The sequence below is a fragment of the Anolis sagrei genome, chromosome X (assembly GCF_037176765.1).
Source record: "Anolis sagrei isolate rAnoSag1 chromosome X, rAnoSag1.mat, whole genome shotgun sequence".
Lineage (NCBI taxonomy): Eukaryota > Metazoa > Chordata > Lepidosauria > Squamata > Dactyloidae > Anolis > Anolis sagrei.
Genome location: NC_090034.1, coordinates 14,500,375 through 14,515,703, shown reverse-complemented (window position 1 = coordinate 14,515,703; position 15,329 = coordinate 14,500,375). Strand labels below are relative to the sequence as shown.

At 48.7% G+C, this 15,329-nt stretch overlaps 2 protein-coding genes across 2 annotated transcripts; both read right to left on the bottom strand.

Moving 5' to 3' along the window:
- Positions 1 to 55: 55 nt before the first annotated feature.
- LOC132782069 (forkhead box protein J1.2-like) lies at positions 56 to 4,094 on the bottom strand. Its single transcript, XM_067460590.1, is given in 4 exon segments — positions 56 to 1,096; positions 2,216 to 2,718; positions 2,721 to 2,773; positions 3,281 to 4,094. Coding segments are annotated over 4 exon segments (1,251 nt in total). The 5' UTR covers positions 3,433 to 4,094; the 3' UTR covers positions 56 to 553.
- An 81-nt stretch (positions 4,095 to 4,175) lies between these two features.
- LOC132782070 (N-alpha-acetyltransferase 60) lies at positions 4,176 to 14,072 on the bottom strand. The gene is made up of 7 exons (XM_060786734.2): positions 13,792 to 14,072; positions 7,683 to 7,798; positions 7,212 to 7,341; positions 6,957 to 7,053; positions 6,517 to 6,751; positions 6,153 to 6,316; positions 4,176 to 5,808 (listed from the first exon to the last, which is right to left on the bottom strand). Exons 2-6 carry the CDS (start codon positions 7,790 to 7,792, stop codon positions 6,160 to 6,162), a joined length of 729 nt encoding a protein of 242 aa, XP_060642717.1. The 5' UTR covers positions 7,793 to 7,798; positions 13,792 to 14,072; the 3' UTR covers positions 4,176 to 5,808; positions 6,153 to 6,159.
- Positions 14,073 to 15,329: the final 1,257 nt, after the last annotated feature.

Below are 15,329 nucleotides of genomic sequence, written 5' to 3'. Positions count from 1 at the left end.
ATCAATTCAAGAGAGCTCATGAAATGCCAAAGAAACTCAAACAGTTCACTCAGACTGAACCTTGCCTATGTTTATTCAGAGTTTTCTGCTGAGATCCAGATTTGGAAAACGAATTGGAGATGGAAGGGAGAGAAGGAGAAGTCAAGGTGGCTCCCTCGGGGTGATTGCTGCCTCTTTCGGCTTGTGCCTTGAGCTGCCCCAGGCTTCTGAATCCTTGACCCATTTAGAAGCCCATGCTTCCTCCAGGTTTCATTAAAGCTGCAAGTGCTGGCTACTGAGCCCCCTTCTATACTGCCATATAATCCAGATTATCAAAGCAGAGACAATTAACATTGTGTGCTTTGATTATACGAGTCTACACTGCCATATGATCCAGTTCAAAGAAGATAATCTGGATTTTATATGGCAGTGTAGGTGGGACGTGAGTGTCTTCTGCATTGAGTGAAAGAGGCTGGGTCTGTTTCCATGCCCTGGCATGATTCAAGGGCCGTCTTCCCAGGCAGAAATGCTTTAGCTCTGGGCCCCTGCCCCCTTCTCTGGGGAGAGACAGTGCTCACCCTTCCCAGGGCTGGATCCCAGAAAGGAACCCCTCGGAGAAGCAGGCGCCCACCTCGAAAGCCCACCGGGACCCTTGCTCTGCGGCCCTCTCCTCCTCCTCTGCCCCCCAAACTTCGGGACACAGAGTCAAGGCTTGGGCCAGGCCCCTTTCTTCTTCTTGGCCGTGGTTGTCCTCTTCTTCGGCCAGTGAGTCCAGGGCAGCGGCCAGCTCCAGGTCCTCCAAGCTGCCTGCCTCTTTGGTGGGCTCCAACACAGCCCCCCAGCCAAGATCCCTGGCGAGGGCGGGGGCCTCCGGAGGGGAAGGGGGCCTGGCTTGAGGGCAAGGGGCCACCAAGGGAGGCTTGGGCGCTGGGTTCGAGGGGTCGCCGGACGAAGGCAGGGCCGGCATGCGGTGCCTGCGATGGAAAACCCCATCGTCTGCAAAAAGGTGGGCAAACTGCGGGTGGATCTGCCAGAAGCCCCCTTTGCCAGGCTCGTCCTTCCTCCGCGGAACCTTCTGGAAGCACTTGTTGAGGGAGAGGTTGTGGCGGATGGAGTTCTGTGAAGAAGAAAGAGTGGAAAGGGAAGAAGGGTGGCTACCTTCAAAGGGGACAGAAGGTAGGAAAGAAGGGAGGGAAAGAGGGAAGGAACTGTAGAAAATGCAGGAGGCAAGGGAAGCAGAATAAAAGAAGGCAGGGGAAGGAAAGAAGGAAGGGAAGAGATGGAGGAAAAGAAGGATGGAAACTTAGGAAATCAAGAGGAAAGAGGGAGCAAATGTAAAATGGGAAGGACAGATGGAGGAAGGGAGGGAAGGAGAGCTGTAGGGGAAGTAAAAATTGAAAGAAGGCAGACAGGATGTAAGGGAAGGAATGGAGGAAGAGAAGGAAGGAAACAAACGGAGAAAATGGGAAGAAGGGAAAGATAAAGAAGAAAGGGATGTAGGGAAAATAAAAATGGAAAGACAGCGGAAGGATGCAAGACAAGGGTTTGTGGAAGAGAAGGAAGGAAACAGGAAATGAAGGGAGTGAAAAAGTAAAATGGGAAGAAAGGGCAGGACAGAAAGGAAAGAGGGAGGGCAGGAAGGAGTGGAAATAGAATGGGAAGAAGGAAGTGGGAGGAAGAGAAGGAAGGAAACTTTGGAAATAAAGGGAGAAAAAGTAAAATGGGAAGAAGGGAAGGACAGAGGAAAGGAGAGATGTAGGAAAATAAAAATGGAAAGAAGGCAGAGGAAGGATGCAAGGCAAGGGATTGAGGAAGAGAAGGAAGGAAACTTAGGAAATGAAGAGGGAGAAAAAGTAAAATGGGAAGAAGAAAGGGAAGGACAGAAAGGAATGAGGGAGGGAAGGAGGGGAAATAGAATGCGAAGAAGGCAGTGAAAGGAAGAGAAGGAAAAGGAGGAAGCTTAGAAAATAAAGAAGGAGGAGGAAGTAAAATGGGAAGGAGGGAGGGAAGGAAGGAGGGAGAGGGGAAGTAGAAGAGGAAGAAGGGGAAAAAGAAAAGGGAGGAAGGGGAAGGCAGGAAGGGAGAACATAGAAGAGGGGACAGGTTCACAGTTTTGAGGGCAGTTTTCCCCTTCGGGGCACGGGGTCCCCTCCCAACCCCAAATTGTCCCCCAGGGACCCTCCTGGCAGCCCAGGGACACCAGAACCCCCTGGGAGAACCCCATTGCTTCCCTTACCTGCCAGCTGGGCTCTGCCAGGCGATAGAAGGCAAAGTTCTCAGAGATCCAGGCGTAGATGGCGGCCAGGGTGAGCCTGGAGCCCTTGCTGGCCCGCATGGCCATGCAGATGAGGGTGGCGTAAGAGTAGGGGGGCTTGGCTCGTCCGTCTGTCCGGAAGTCCAGGGGGGCCTGTGGAGGGGGATGAGGGCCACAGAAGGCAGGGGGGCCTGTCCCAGGGGAGGTCGGGGACCCTTCCGGAAGGTTGGACGGAGCCTCAGGGGTCTCCTGCTGTTGCTGCTGTCTTGGGAGCCCCTTTCCCTCAGACATGGTGGGTTTCTCTGGGTCAGCCGTCAGGATGGAGAACTCCTGGAGCCATTGCAGGCTTGTCAGGCTGTCATCCACTGCTGTGTCCCTCCAAGGCTTTGGGTGCAGGTCTCGTTGTGGCCTCCGCCTCCTCTGTCTCCTCCGTTGCGGCTCTTTCCTCCAGAGCATAGGGGAGATGGGCAGAGACATCTTGCCCTTTTTGGCTTCCTCTCCAGCTGCAGCAAAGAGGAAGGGGCTCCGTGAGCGGCCCCCCTGCTCCAAGGGCCAGAGACAACAAAAAGACCCTTCTGGCTTTCATCAAGCAGCCCTTGCAGGCGTCTCGGGTGACAGGCCCCCAGGGTCCCCTGTGATCCTCTTTCAGAGAGTATCCAGGTGGCAGCCGCTGGGGGTCATATTTACACTCCCTATGGCAGAGGAGCAACCTGAGCCCACCTGGGGGAGGCCCACGGCCTCTGGCAGAAAAGGCAGAGAGGGCCTTTAGGGAGAGAAAGACAACAGCACGTGACAGAGAACCCCAGGAAACCCTACACAAAGACACTCTTTGGGTGCCATCTCTGCGTGACCCATTTGCAGCCTCTGGCAGGGATGGTTAACTGAAGGCCCCTCTTCTCCCACTCCGACCACAACACACAAATAAACCCCATGACTAACTGGACAAGGAGGGAAGGCTGCACTATGGGACAGGGTGGCCCTGCTAGCCAAGACTCCAGCACTGAACTCTTGCAACACACCCTCTTCTCCCCCTCAACTGCAAAGTACTTCCCCTCTGCAGAGCTTACCTCTCTCCCTGCCTGCCTGGGTAGCTCTTGCTGAGGAAGGTGTGTGTCCTCCTCCTTGCCTGGAAGGCTCTGAAGGAGGTGGCAGCAGGCAACGGAGCGTGGCCCCCATGCCCCACCCCCCTTTCCTTTCATTGGCCGTCCTGGGACCCATTTGCCTCAGCTGCCAGCTGGCTCCTCTCCTGGCATGCAAGGCAAGGGGGGCATTAGAAAGAGACTGCGCCAGCTACCACCTGCCGCGTCAGGAGGCCTGTTCCCCTTGCTGTTGACATTATTGATTTGGCCAGGGAGCAGGAGATACTAAAAGCACCTGCCTAGCTACTCTGCTGAAAGACCCTCAAAGATGGAGCCCACCACTCTCTGGTGAATCTCACAGTCCAAAAGTCCTTCCTCACATCTTTCCTTGCAATCGGACTGCCTTGGCTCAAGGTCTCACCTGAGGACAAGCTCCCTCTGCCTTCGGTCCTTCCTCCATCTTTTCTTCTCCAAACTCAACATTCCTCCATTGTTCTTTTCCTCACAAGGCCTCGAAGTGTCCAAACGGTTGGCCATCTTAGCTGCCCTTCTCAGGATACAGCTCAGCTCCTTCTGCTCTTTCTTCAAAAAACTACACAGGTCAAATCCTTGCAATGTTTGTTTCTTGTGTTTGGGAATCCTTTAGTTGAGATGTCCTTGGACTATATCCCCCAGTGTTTCTCACTGTTGCTGTGTACTTCTCGGGGCTGGTGGGATCTGTCGCTCAACCCCTGGAGAAAAGCTCTGCACATGCCCAGGAGCACCCTCTTTTGACGGAGAACACGAGGCTCCTTTGGCTACCAGGCCACACCTCCCAAGGGCAGACACGCCGTGCGAGGCGGAAGAATGAGACCAGAGCAACATCCCAAACAAAACAAAACCTTTTAATCAAAGACATGTAAAGTGACTGGATGACGGTCGCTCGTCAATAAATAGAGGGGGGGGGGGTTACAGCAGGCGTGCAGGTGGCACCAGGGAGAAGAGGGCCTTTCCTCCGAAAGGGGTATCTGTCCCCTTTTTCCTCCTGAAGCCACCATTCTCTTCTTGTTGGAAGGGGTCCAAAGGGCAAGAGGCAGCGAGGAGAAGGGGCATCGAGTGATCAAAGCCACCCAAAGAGCAGGGTGCACTGATCAGACTCGAGACACTCCCAAGCAAAAAGGAGACTCAAATGCAGGCAGGGAAGGGGGTCTCAGGGCATTTGGGGAGGGGGGGGGGGCTTGCAACAGCCTTGCTCTGTCCTAAATGAGGCAACTCAAAGGGACAAAGGGACCTGGCCACAATGATCATCCTCTAAAGGCCCTATTTGGAGAGGGAGCGAGATCACCTGGGATGCACCCCTTGCTCTGACCAGCACTATTCAGTTGAGTCAGTTCTAGTTTATGCTTCTACTGCCCTTTGCTGGCTTCCTTCCTTTTAAGGACCATAAGAGCCCTTTTTCCTAAGCCATACAATGGCAGGATCCCTCATTCCCACCAGAAAGAGAAGTCTCTAGATCTACTAGGGAAAAACAGAGCTGCTTTCAAAAGAGAAAGGTGCAGGACTTGGAGGAGGACCACCAATACAGGGAGGAAAACAAGGCCAGCCTGACGGTGAGAAGGAGGGGTTCCCCTGTTACCTGGCCACCTCCTGCCATGATAAGACCTTTAAATGCTACGCTTGTCCTGCTTGCACATAGGATTCAGGCTCAGCCATTCTTCAATCTGTGCGTGGTCTGTTTAGCAAAAGGCAAACCACATCCAGAGCATTACTGCAAACCTGGAGGGCTGGAGGAAGGGGCCTCCTAAAGGCCAGTGGAGCCACAGCCAGCCCAGGGTTGCCCTGTGTGACTTCCCAGTTTGAGTGGAGGGGGGTGTTCCACAGGATGACGGGGAGCCCAAGGCCATTCAGAGACATGGGTGCCTACCCGGCACTTCCCCTTCCAGCCCAGAGCAAAGGCAGGATACCCTGTACACTGTGTATACCGATGCATATACACACACATAACGTATTTCACTATGAAACAGCAATTTCATTCCCTGGGCATCAGGGGCTTGATTTGCAGAAGTAGGTGGAGAAGTGGAAGGAGAGAGCCTCCCGGCCTCTCAGCAGCAAAAAGAAACATGGGGAGCTGTTGGAGGCCCTGCGACAACTTCTATGCCAAGAAAGAAAGAAAGGGAAGATGACAGAAAGACAGAAGGAGAGACAGAAAGTCAGAAAGAAGATGCATTTCTTGTGGCCACTCTGCCACTCTCCTTCTTGTCCACGGACTCAGTCCTTCTCCTTCCACCACACATGTCCTCAGCCCAAGCTCAGGCCTGCAGAATGGCCGGCTCAGGGACTGACCGCGTGGGATGGCGGCCCTTGAGGAACACCATCGCAATGGGGGAGTTGGGGTGGCGCAGCGGGAGGCAGCATCCTGGTCGGTCGGTGGGGGGCATCTGGAGTCGCAGGGCATGTTTACAGTGTGCAGAGCCCCAGAGTGATGCAGCAGCTGCAGCAATGCTGGGAAGAATCCACCTGCAAAGGAACCACTCTTTGGTACCACAGGCAGACAAGCCGCTTCTCTCCCCACCCATCAGTGCCTCCCATTTCAAACCCCACATTCTGTCCCACAGACCAAGCCAACAACCCCAAAAGATAGAAATGGTTCCTCCTCTTAACCAAATGCCTTAGAGGGAGGAAGACATCGCTGCACCTGTTCCACCCCTCATGAACCTGCACCGATTTTTGCCCCATGAGATTGTTTCCACATTGAACAATGAATCCCATTTGGGGTCATTTTAGTGACCACAAAATCAGAGTGTTGGCATGGGCAATGGATTACTATTATTTATGAATTCAGGAATCCGCTGCAACCTTACCTTGGTGTCACATGGTCCGGCTGTATTCGATGCCGCTCTTTGCCGTAATGCCCGACCAGGGCAGAAGGCTGCAGAGGAGGCCCTGGGCATGACGGTAGATCCTCTGGGGAATGCTGCAGGGACTCAGACTGGCCAGGGTCGAACCGATGTGCTGGAGGTAATCGGTGCACTGCTGTTAAGGAGCCACAGGATGAACACAGAAAGGCCTCCTATGGCTAGTAGTGGAGTTCCCATTACAGCCCTTCCTTTATATACACAACAATGGGCCTGCTGCACAGGGCACTAATCTGGGGACAGTTCTGACCAATGGATACCCCCCACTTTGGCACTTGCAAAACCCTCCCAGACTGCCAGCAAAGGATATAAGATTGTCCAGGGAGGGTGCCCACCATTGATGTACAGGACATAGGTGAAGCCATCTTTGAGAACACCTCTTATGGAATAGTAATAGGGAAGGTAGTGGTGCTGCTTAAAGTCTCTGTTTTCATAGAAGTTTATCGCAGTGTTGTTAGTGGTGAGGACGTGCAGGTAGATGGCTTTGCAGTGGTCCTGGGAAGTGGTTGATATGTGCTCTTTCAAGCTCTCAAGTAAGAGGGAACCTGGCACAGGGAGGGAAGAAGAAATGGCAGGTGGATAGTTATGTTTCGCTAACGCGTTCTTCCCAGCCAGCAAAGATTGAACCACCCTTAGAACCAAGTATTAACATCACAGCAAGTGTTGCATTTGCAAAGAATGCCGTTGCCACAGCCTCTTGTTTACATTGTCTGTCTGAAAGTGAGATAAAAGTACTGAACAGACTCTTACCTATGCCATGTTTCCGGAATTCCTTTACCACTCCTAGACTTAAAATATAAGCAACCTGAGTATCCACTGGAAAACCAGAGGCTAAAATGTCGCCATCCTAAAGGGGAAAAACCAGCAGAAAAGGATGTAGTCAATACACAGCACTTGGGGTTGGGGGCATCTACCTACCAGGCTTAACACCCCCAAAACCAAGGCAAAGCTGCTCAATCCAGGCTCCTGATGAAGCTGAGGACGGGGTGAGGGCTTTCCGCCTACCTCTTTGTGTACTTTTGTCCGGCTCTTGATCTCAGCAACTATCATCCCCACAATTGTGCCCCGATAGGTGGCTGCCAGGGAAAAGAACTTCTTGTTGGAGGTGATGTCTCGGTACCATGAGTCAGGGTACCTGGGAAGAAAAACACAGGAATATATCAGCCAGACTTATGCCAATGACAGAGGCCAATGTTTTCAGTTATGTTCTTTTTTCTATAGAAATCTCTCAATTTTTCAAAATATATCACTCACAAAGGGAACTCATAAGATGCTATATGGATGTGGTGGACTCTCTTTCTCTGGAGATTTTTAAGCAGAGGCTGGGTGGCTGTCTGTTGGGAGGGCTTGGATGGTGTCTTTGGCAAAATGGCAAAAGAGGGTTGGACTGGCCAGCCCTTAGGGTCTCTTTCAAATTAATTCTATGGATGCAAAAGGGGCCACTGCAAAGCTGCGGGTGCCCTAAGAGTCACTTACTCTATTGGGAACCAGTCGCCACAGAGCTGTTTGACAGTATCTATGTCATCATGGCACAGGAGGCGAAGGTAGATCTCACTGAGTGCCGTCGGAGGCACCTCTTCGGTCATTCACACCTGCAGAGGAGACCAGAAAATAAGAGCCATCCAGCTAGATGAGGAAAAGCAGGAGGCCAAACCTAACTGCATACTTTGGGGAAAGAAAACACAAAACCCTTCCCATCCCTGCTCCAGAGCCCCCACTAAATGAGAGAACACTTCTGACCCATGTACTACTGATGGAGCTAAATAACAGGATCATTTTGCTACCATTTTAAGCATGGCAAGCAACATACAAGTTCACAGTGTTGAGACAGAGAGCAGGAGAATGTTTTCCCATCTGTGTTTCAGTCTTCCTTGCTCTAGAAAAGTTTAACTCAAGATGGACAGATCTGAGAAAAACAAAGGGCACAGAGTCTCTCTGGGACCAGTTTCCCCAGGGCACAGGAAGAGAGCTAACAGTGCTCCTCATCTTGACTCATTTCTAGGAACTGCAATTAATTGCCGGACCATCTGCTGTGGATTTATTTTAATCTAAAATCCCCAAGCAGAGCAACCCTCACATCCTAGCCATGCTTCCTTGTATATAAACCAGCGCTGCTCCTTACACATTTTGATCGTACTTTCATTGATAAGTTCCCTCCCCGAGGAGTTGAGGGTCTTTCCAAACTCGCAGCTGTGAAAACTTTTTTGCTCTCAACACAAACACCTCAAACACTTAAGAATGTATGACACCCGATACTAAAAGGCTCGACAGACATGCAGATGTCTAACTGTTCAAGGTCCAAAGTTCAAGCTGGAAAAAAGAAGCCAACCTTTTAATTATTTAAGGAATGAGGACAATTAACTCTGGGATAGAATACCATCAGATACAGCAAATATATTGACAAACCAGTATCTCCCTATCAAAACTTAATGTCTTTGGGCAAGAAGAGTAACACAAACAGTGGCCGCAGAAGCCTAAGAGTACGGGAAGCACTGCTGTTAAGGAGCACAAAGGCCTCCTCCATTTTCTACTTTATCCATGCCACCTTCTTGCTTAACCCATTAATGACACCTTCTTCAGTCTTTAGGCTCAGCTTTTGGTTAAATGAATTAGTAGTTCTATTCCTCATTTGCCTCTTTGTGATCGCTTTGCTCGCCACCTTGTTGCTCAGGCTCCCTGTGTTTTGTAGAGGTCTGAAGCAATAGGCTGAACCCAATTCCTCTGGTATCCGATGTGGCCAGTTGGATTCTAATATTAGATTAATGTGTTCAAGAAGAAGGTGGTCACACTAAGGAATGGCCACTGCCTCCCGATATCCTGACCACTACTTGGCTGTGCCCTGACCAGATCTCCTTTGGCTTTGGAGCAGAAGTCAACTGCAACTGCTATGGGATCCACAGGTTGAGAACCACTCCTCAAGAGTCTTTAGGAGATGCCATAATCCTTCATCTGCCACTGCCTGCTTTAATCTCACTGCAAAACCGCTTCTTGTGTTCCCAACTGCCAAAGCAGCATTAATGGTGAAAGAACAGAACTGTAGAGTTGGAAGAGACCCCAAGAGCCACCCAGCCATGCAGTCAGACAGCGTTTAAGCCCCCCGGACAGATGGCCAAAACCTCCAGAGAAGGTGCCTTCATTGTACTCAAAGGCAGTATACTCTGCTGTGAAACAGCTTTAGATTCTATCTAAAGTTCCTTTAGGTGGAATCTTTTTTCCTGCAATTTGTATCCACTGTTCCATTACGTTCTAGTCTCCATTGTGTCCTAGTCTCCCTCCTCAATATAACATCCTTTCCAATATTTACACACAGCTCTCATGTCCCTTTCTTTCAGCCTTCTTTTCTCCAAGCAAAACCTACCCAGCTTCCTCAGCCTCTCCTCATAGGTCTTGGTTTTCTTTGACCATTTTTGATCGACCTCCCACCTTGTCCTTCTCCTCCTTGAATTGCTTTGACCAGGTTTATTATTCCAAGTGAGGCCTGACCAAAGCACAATAGAGAGGGACTATGTCCTCCCTCCATGTAGGTCCTAGACTCCTACTGATTCTACACTTTTAAAGGGTACATAGTAGCAGCATTGCAAGAAACAGAGAAGAGGGGCCTGAGTGATGCCTCTAACAACACGGCCCTGGATGGCTAAACCTGAATCTTGGCCTCTGGAAGGGAAAAGAATGGGACTAAGCCACAATGGATCAATAGGCCAATGCCCTATGCATTTCTTGTTGCTGCAAAACTCCCTTCAATGTATTCTGGTCATTTCAGGATGCCCCTTTACTGTCGCAATCTTTCAGCTTGTTCATATACATTTTGTGAGTACAAATATATGGATTACACCATGTAACACAATTTTTGTTCCTGGGTTGTAAATGTCATGTCCTAATTGGTTCTATCATAAAAAACATGGAAAAAGTTTATTGAACTGCATAAACCTTGTTTTTGTGGTGGGGGACATCTTGCAGCACACTTTACTCTAGTTTTTCAATAAATATCTCACAGAGCCTCAACCAATTCAACCTAGTTTGAGGCAGCCACAAAAACGAAGTTTCTAGAGATGAACAACAACTTTCAAATTAAGGACTGTCCAATGAAACAGGAAATAACACTTTAAAACACTTTCTTCTTGTGTATATATTTATGTGTACTCACATGTGTATTTATTATTACAAATATATGCGTTTGGGTCCCTAGATGGCACGGTGGGTTAATCTGCTGAGCTGCTGAATTTGCTGACTGAAAGGTTGGTAGTTCAAATACAGAAAGAAGGGTGAGCTCCCACTGTTAGCTCCAGCTTCTGCCAACCAAGCAGTTCGAAAACATGCAAATGTGAGTAGATCCCACCTTCTGTGGGAAGGTAATGGCGTTCCATGCAGTCATGCCAGCCACATGACCTTGGAGGTGTTTTATGGACAATGCTGACTTTTCAGCTTAGAAGTGGAGATGAGCACCACCACCCAGAGCTGGACACCACAAGACTTAAGGTCAAGGGGAAAATTTTACCGTATATATGTGTTGGTAGTCATACATATTGTGTCCAATTCTGGGCAACACAATTGAAGGGAGATATTGACAAGCTGGAATGTGTCCAGAGGAGGGCGATTAAAATGATCAAAGGTCTGGAGAACAAATCCTATCAGGAGCGGCTTAAAGAGCTGGACATGTTTAGCATGAAGAAGAGAAGGCTGAGTGGAGACATGATAGCCATGGATTAAGATGTGAGAGGAAGTCATAGGGAGGCGGGAGCGAACTTGATTTCTGCTGCCCTGGAGACCAGGATGCGGAACAATGGCTTCAAATTACAAAGAAAGAGATTCCATCTAAACATTAGGAAGAACTTCCTGACTGTGAGAGCTGTTCAGCAGTGGTACTCTCTGCCCCTGAGTGTAGTGAAGTCTCCTTCTTTGGAAGTTTTTAAACAGAGGCTAGATGGCCATCTGTTGGGGGTGCTATGATTACATTTATGCTTTGGACTCACAATTCTTCTTGTGTCTATAGGTACATGTTTGTACTCACATGTGTAATAATATCAGGATTACAGAACATTAGGAAGAACTTCCTGACTGTGAGAGCCGTTCAGCAGTGGAACTCTCTGCCCCGGAGTGTGGTGGAGGCTCCTTCTTTGGAAGCTTTTAAAGAGAGGCTGGATGGCCATCATTCCCAGCAATATGTCCTCAGAATGCACTTTACTACTGATTTAGGATTGACTGGACTCCCTCATCTCTCTTTTAAAAACCTATACCAGATATATCCTACCTTGTTTATGCCTAGAGTTTATTTTTTTAATTTATTTTTAAACTATTACATTTGGCCCGGCCATAGGTTTTCAATTCCTTGTGTGTTACTGTTTATTGGTTATTGTTTATATGTGATTTATTTATTTATTTATTAACTTCATTTGTACCCCGCTAACATCTCCCGAAGGACTCGGTGCGGCTTACGAAGGCCAAGGCCCTCAATAAAACAACAGCATAACACATACACAATAAAACTCAAGCAAACCAAAACATTAAGCAATAACAATAAAACATTAAACAATAACATCATGACACAGTTAAAACTAGGGCCGGGCCAAATGTAATGAATAAAAATTAAAAGTGCTGGACATGACAGGTAAAATGTAAGGATTTTAGGGTAGGTGCAATGTGCAGGCAATCTTAAATCTCTAACAAAGTGTGTTTGGGACATGATGCTGGGGGTTTCCTATTCTGGAAAGGCACACTGAAACAGCCAAACAGCCAGTCGGGGGGCTACCATAGAGAAGGCCCTGTCCCTCGTCCCCACCAAATGCGCTTGCGACGCAGGAGGGATCGTGAGAAGGGCCTCTCCAGATGAACGGAGTGATTGTGTGGGTTCATATACAGAGATGCGGTCATGCAGGTAGGTCGGTCCCAAACCATTTAGGGCTTTGTAGGTAAGCACCTGCACCTTGAATTGGGACCGGAAAATGAACGGCAGCTTTTTGTTTTTTTGATGTGTTGTTGGGCTTGGCCTCATGTAAGCCGCTCCGAGTCCCTTGAGGAGATGGTGGCGGGGTATAAATAAAGTATTATTATATTGGGTTGTTGTAGGTTTTTCCGGGCTATATGGCCATGTTCTGGAGGCAATTTTTCTCCTGACGTTTCGCCTGCATCTATGGCAAGCATCCTCAGAGGGAGTGAAGTCTGTTGGGAGTAGGAAAATGGGTTTATATATCTGTGGAATGACCAGGGTGAGACAAAGGACTTTTGTCTGCTGGGGCTAGGTGTGAATGTTCCAGCTGATCACCTTGATTAGCATTCAATGGCTTGGAAGTACCTGGGGGGAATCTTTTGTTGAGAGTGATTTTATGTGCCTGTTTATTTCCCCTCTCTTGTTTTGCTGTTGTAATTTTTTAGTTTTTTTAATACTGGTAGCCAGATTTTGTTCATTTTCATGGTTTCTTCCTTTCTGTTGAAATTGTCCACATGCTTGTGGATTTCAATGGCTTCTCTGTGTAGTCTGACATGGTGGTTGTGAGAGTGGTCCAGCATTTCTGTGTTCTCAAATAATATGCTGTGTCCAGGTTGGTTCATCAGGTGCTCTGCTATGGCTGATTTCTCTGGTTGGAGTAGTTTGCAGTGCCTTTCATGTTCCTTGATGTGTGTCTGGGCGCTGCGATTGGTGGTCCCTATGTAGACTTGTCCACAGCTGCATGGTACACGGTAGACTCCTGCAGAGGTGAGAGGATCCCTCTTGTCCTTTGCTGAACGTAGCATTTGTTGGATTTTCTTGGTGGGTTTGTAGATTGTTTGTATGTTGTGTTTCCTCATCAGCTTCCCTATGCGGTCAGTGGTTCCCTTGATGTATGGCAGGGACACTTTTCCTCTGGGTGGATCTTCATCTTGACTCTCGTGGCTTGTTCTTGGTCTTGCAGCTCTTCTGATGTCTGAGGTGGAGTATCTATTGGCCTGGAGAGCCCAGTTGAGGTGGTTCAGTTCATCTTGGAGGAGGTGGGGTTCGCAGATTATTTTTGCATGGTCTGCCAAGGCTTTAATGGTGCTTCTTTTTTGACTTGGGTGATGGTTGGAGTTTTTATGTAGGTATCTATCCGTGTATCTAGATTTTCTGTAAACTGTGTGACCCAATTGTTGATCTGGTTTGTGAAAGACTAGGACATCTAGAAAAGGCAGTCTTCCTTCATTTTCTTTTTCCATTGTGAATTGGATTTTTGGGTGGATGCTGTCATAGATGCAGGCGAAACGTCAGGAGAAATGCCTCTAGAACATGGCCCTATAGCCCGAAAAAACCCACAAGAACCTATATTATTATTATTATTATTTTGGGGGTGCTTTGAATGCAATTTTCCTGCTTCTCGGCAGGGGGTTGGACTGGATGGCCCATGAGGTCTCTTCCAACTCTTATGATTCTATCTAACAATAGGCCTCTGTGTAATAATCATAAAACCAGGATTACATATTGTTAATGATCTATCTATAAGCCTATGCAGATATATACGTGTGTATAAACATCTACAGGTACACAAAAACCTATTTATACACAGGCACACACATATATACTTGGGCCCCTGTATGTTTCCTGGAAAGAGAGGCCTACTTGGTCGGCCTTCTTTACCTGAGGGGAGGCGGCGGCTGCCCCAGCGCGAGGCCGGCCTGGGAGCGCGACGGAAGGCCGGGGCCCCTTCAGAACATCCCGGGGAGGAAGAGGCGGAGGAGGGAAGCAGGCCCGGCGGAGGAGGAAGAAGACTTCTTCTGAGGCGGCCTCAACAGCAGCTCCGTCTCTCTCTTTCTGCCCTCAGCAGCGGTGACAGGCCTCTCTCGCAGCAAGGCGTCTCCCCATTGGCTGGCGGAGCGTCACATGACCGACGCGAGACGTCTGGCCGCCATATTGATCCAGCCGAGGGTGGCAGTCACATGACCCTGCGAGAGGGAAAGGCGTCTCTCTTCTGCGCATGCTCAAGAGTGCTCTATTTCCCCTTGGAGACTTAAAGCATGTTTTTGTATACTGAGGATGCATCTACACTAGGCATGGGCAAAGTTGGGCCCTCCAGGTGTTTTGGACTCCAACTCCCATCATTCCTATCAGCCTCAGGCCCTTTCCTTTTCGCTTAAGCGGCTGAGGGGGAAAAGGAAAGGGCCTGAGGCTGATAGGAATGATGGGAGTTGGAGTCCAAAACACCTGGAGGGCTCAACTTTGCCCATGCCTGATCTACACATTAAACTGGGATCTATACTTTGGCCCTCTCCCGCAGTGGAGGCTACAAAACTATAACTCCCAGCTATCCCATAGCACTCAGCCAGGGAAATCGTGCTTCAAGGGATTTTAACCACCATGTATGCTCAATCTCTATTTTAATATTAGGAAACCCCAGTAGCGCAGTGGGTTAAAGCACTGTGCCGGCAGGACTGAAGACCAACAGGTCGCAGGTTCGAATCTGGAGAGAGGCGGATGAGCTCCCTCCCTCTATTAGCTCCAGCTCCTCATGCAGGGACATGAGAGAAGCCTCCCACAAGGATGATAAAACCTCAAAAATCATCCAGGCGTCACCTGGGCAACGTCCTTGCAGACGGCCAATTCTCTCACAACAGGAGCGGTTGCTCCTGACACGACAATAATAATAATAATAATAATAATAATAATAATAATAATATTTATACGCTAGAGCAGGGGTTCTCAAACTTTTTAAACAGAGGGTCAGGGCACAGTCCCTCAAGCTGTTGGAGGGCTGGATTATAATTTGGGGAAAAAAACCCATGAATAAATTCCTATGCACACTGCATATATCTTATTTGCAATGCAAAAAAACCCCACTTAAAACAATACAATAATTAAAATGTTGAACAATTTAAACAAATATAAACTTATTAGTATTTCAATGGGAAGTGTGGGCCTGCTTTTGTCTGATGAGATAAGATTATTGTTGTTGTTGCTGTGTGCTTTCAAGTCGTTTCAGACTTAGGTTGACCCTGAGCGAGGGCCGGGTAAATTATCTTGGAGGGCCGTATCTGGCCCCCGGCCCTTAGTTTGAGGACCCCTGCGCTAGAGATTTGAATAATAATAAATAAGGTGTTTGTTTTTTAAACTGCTGTGATGCACTTTGCCTCTCCATTGCAGAGATAAAGGCAGGACAAAAATAGACATATGCCTAACGC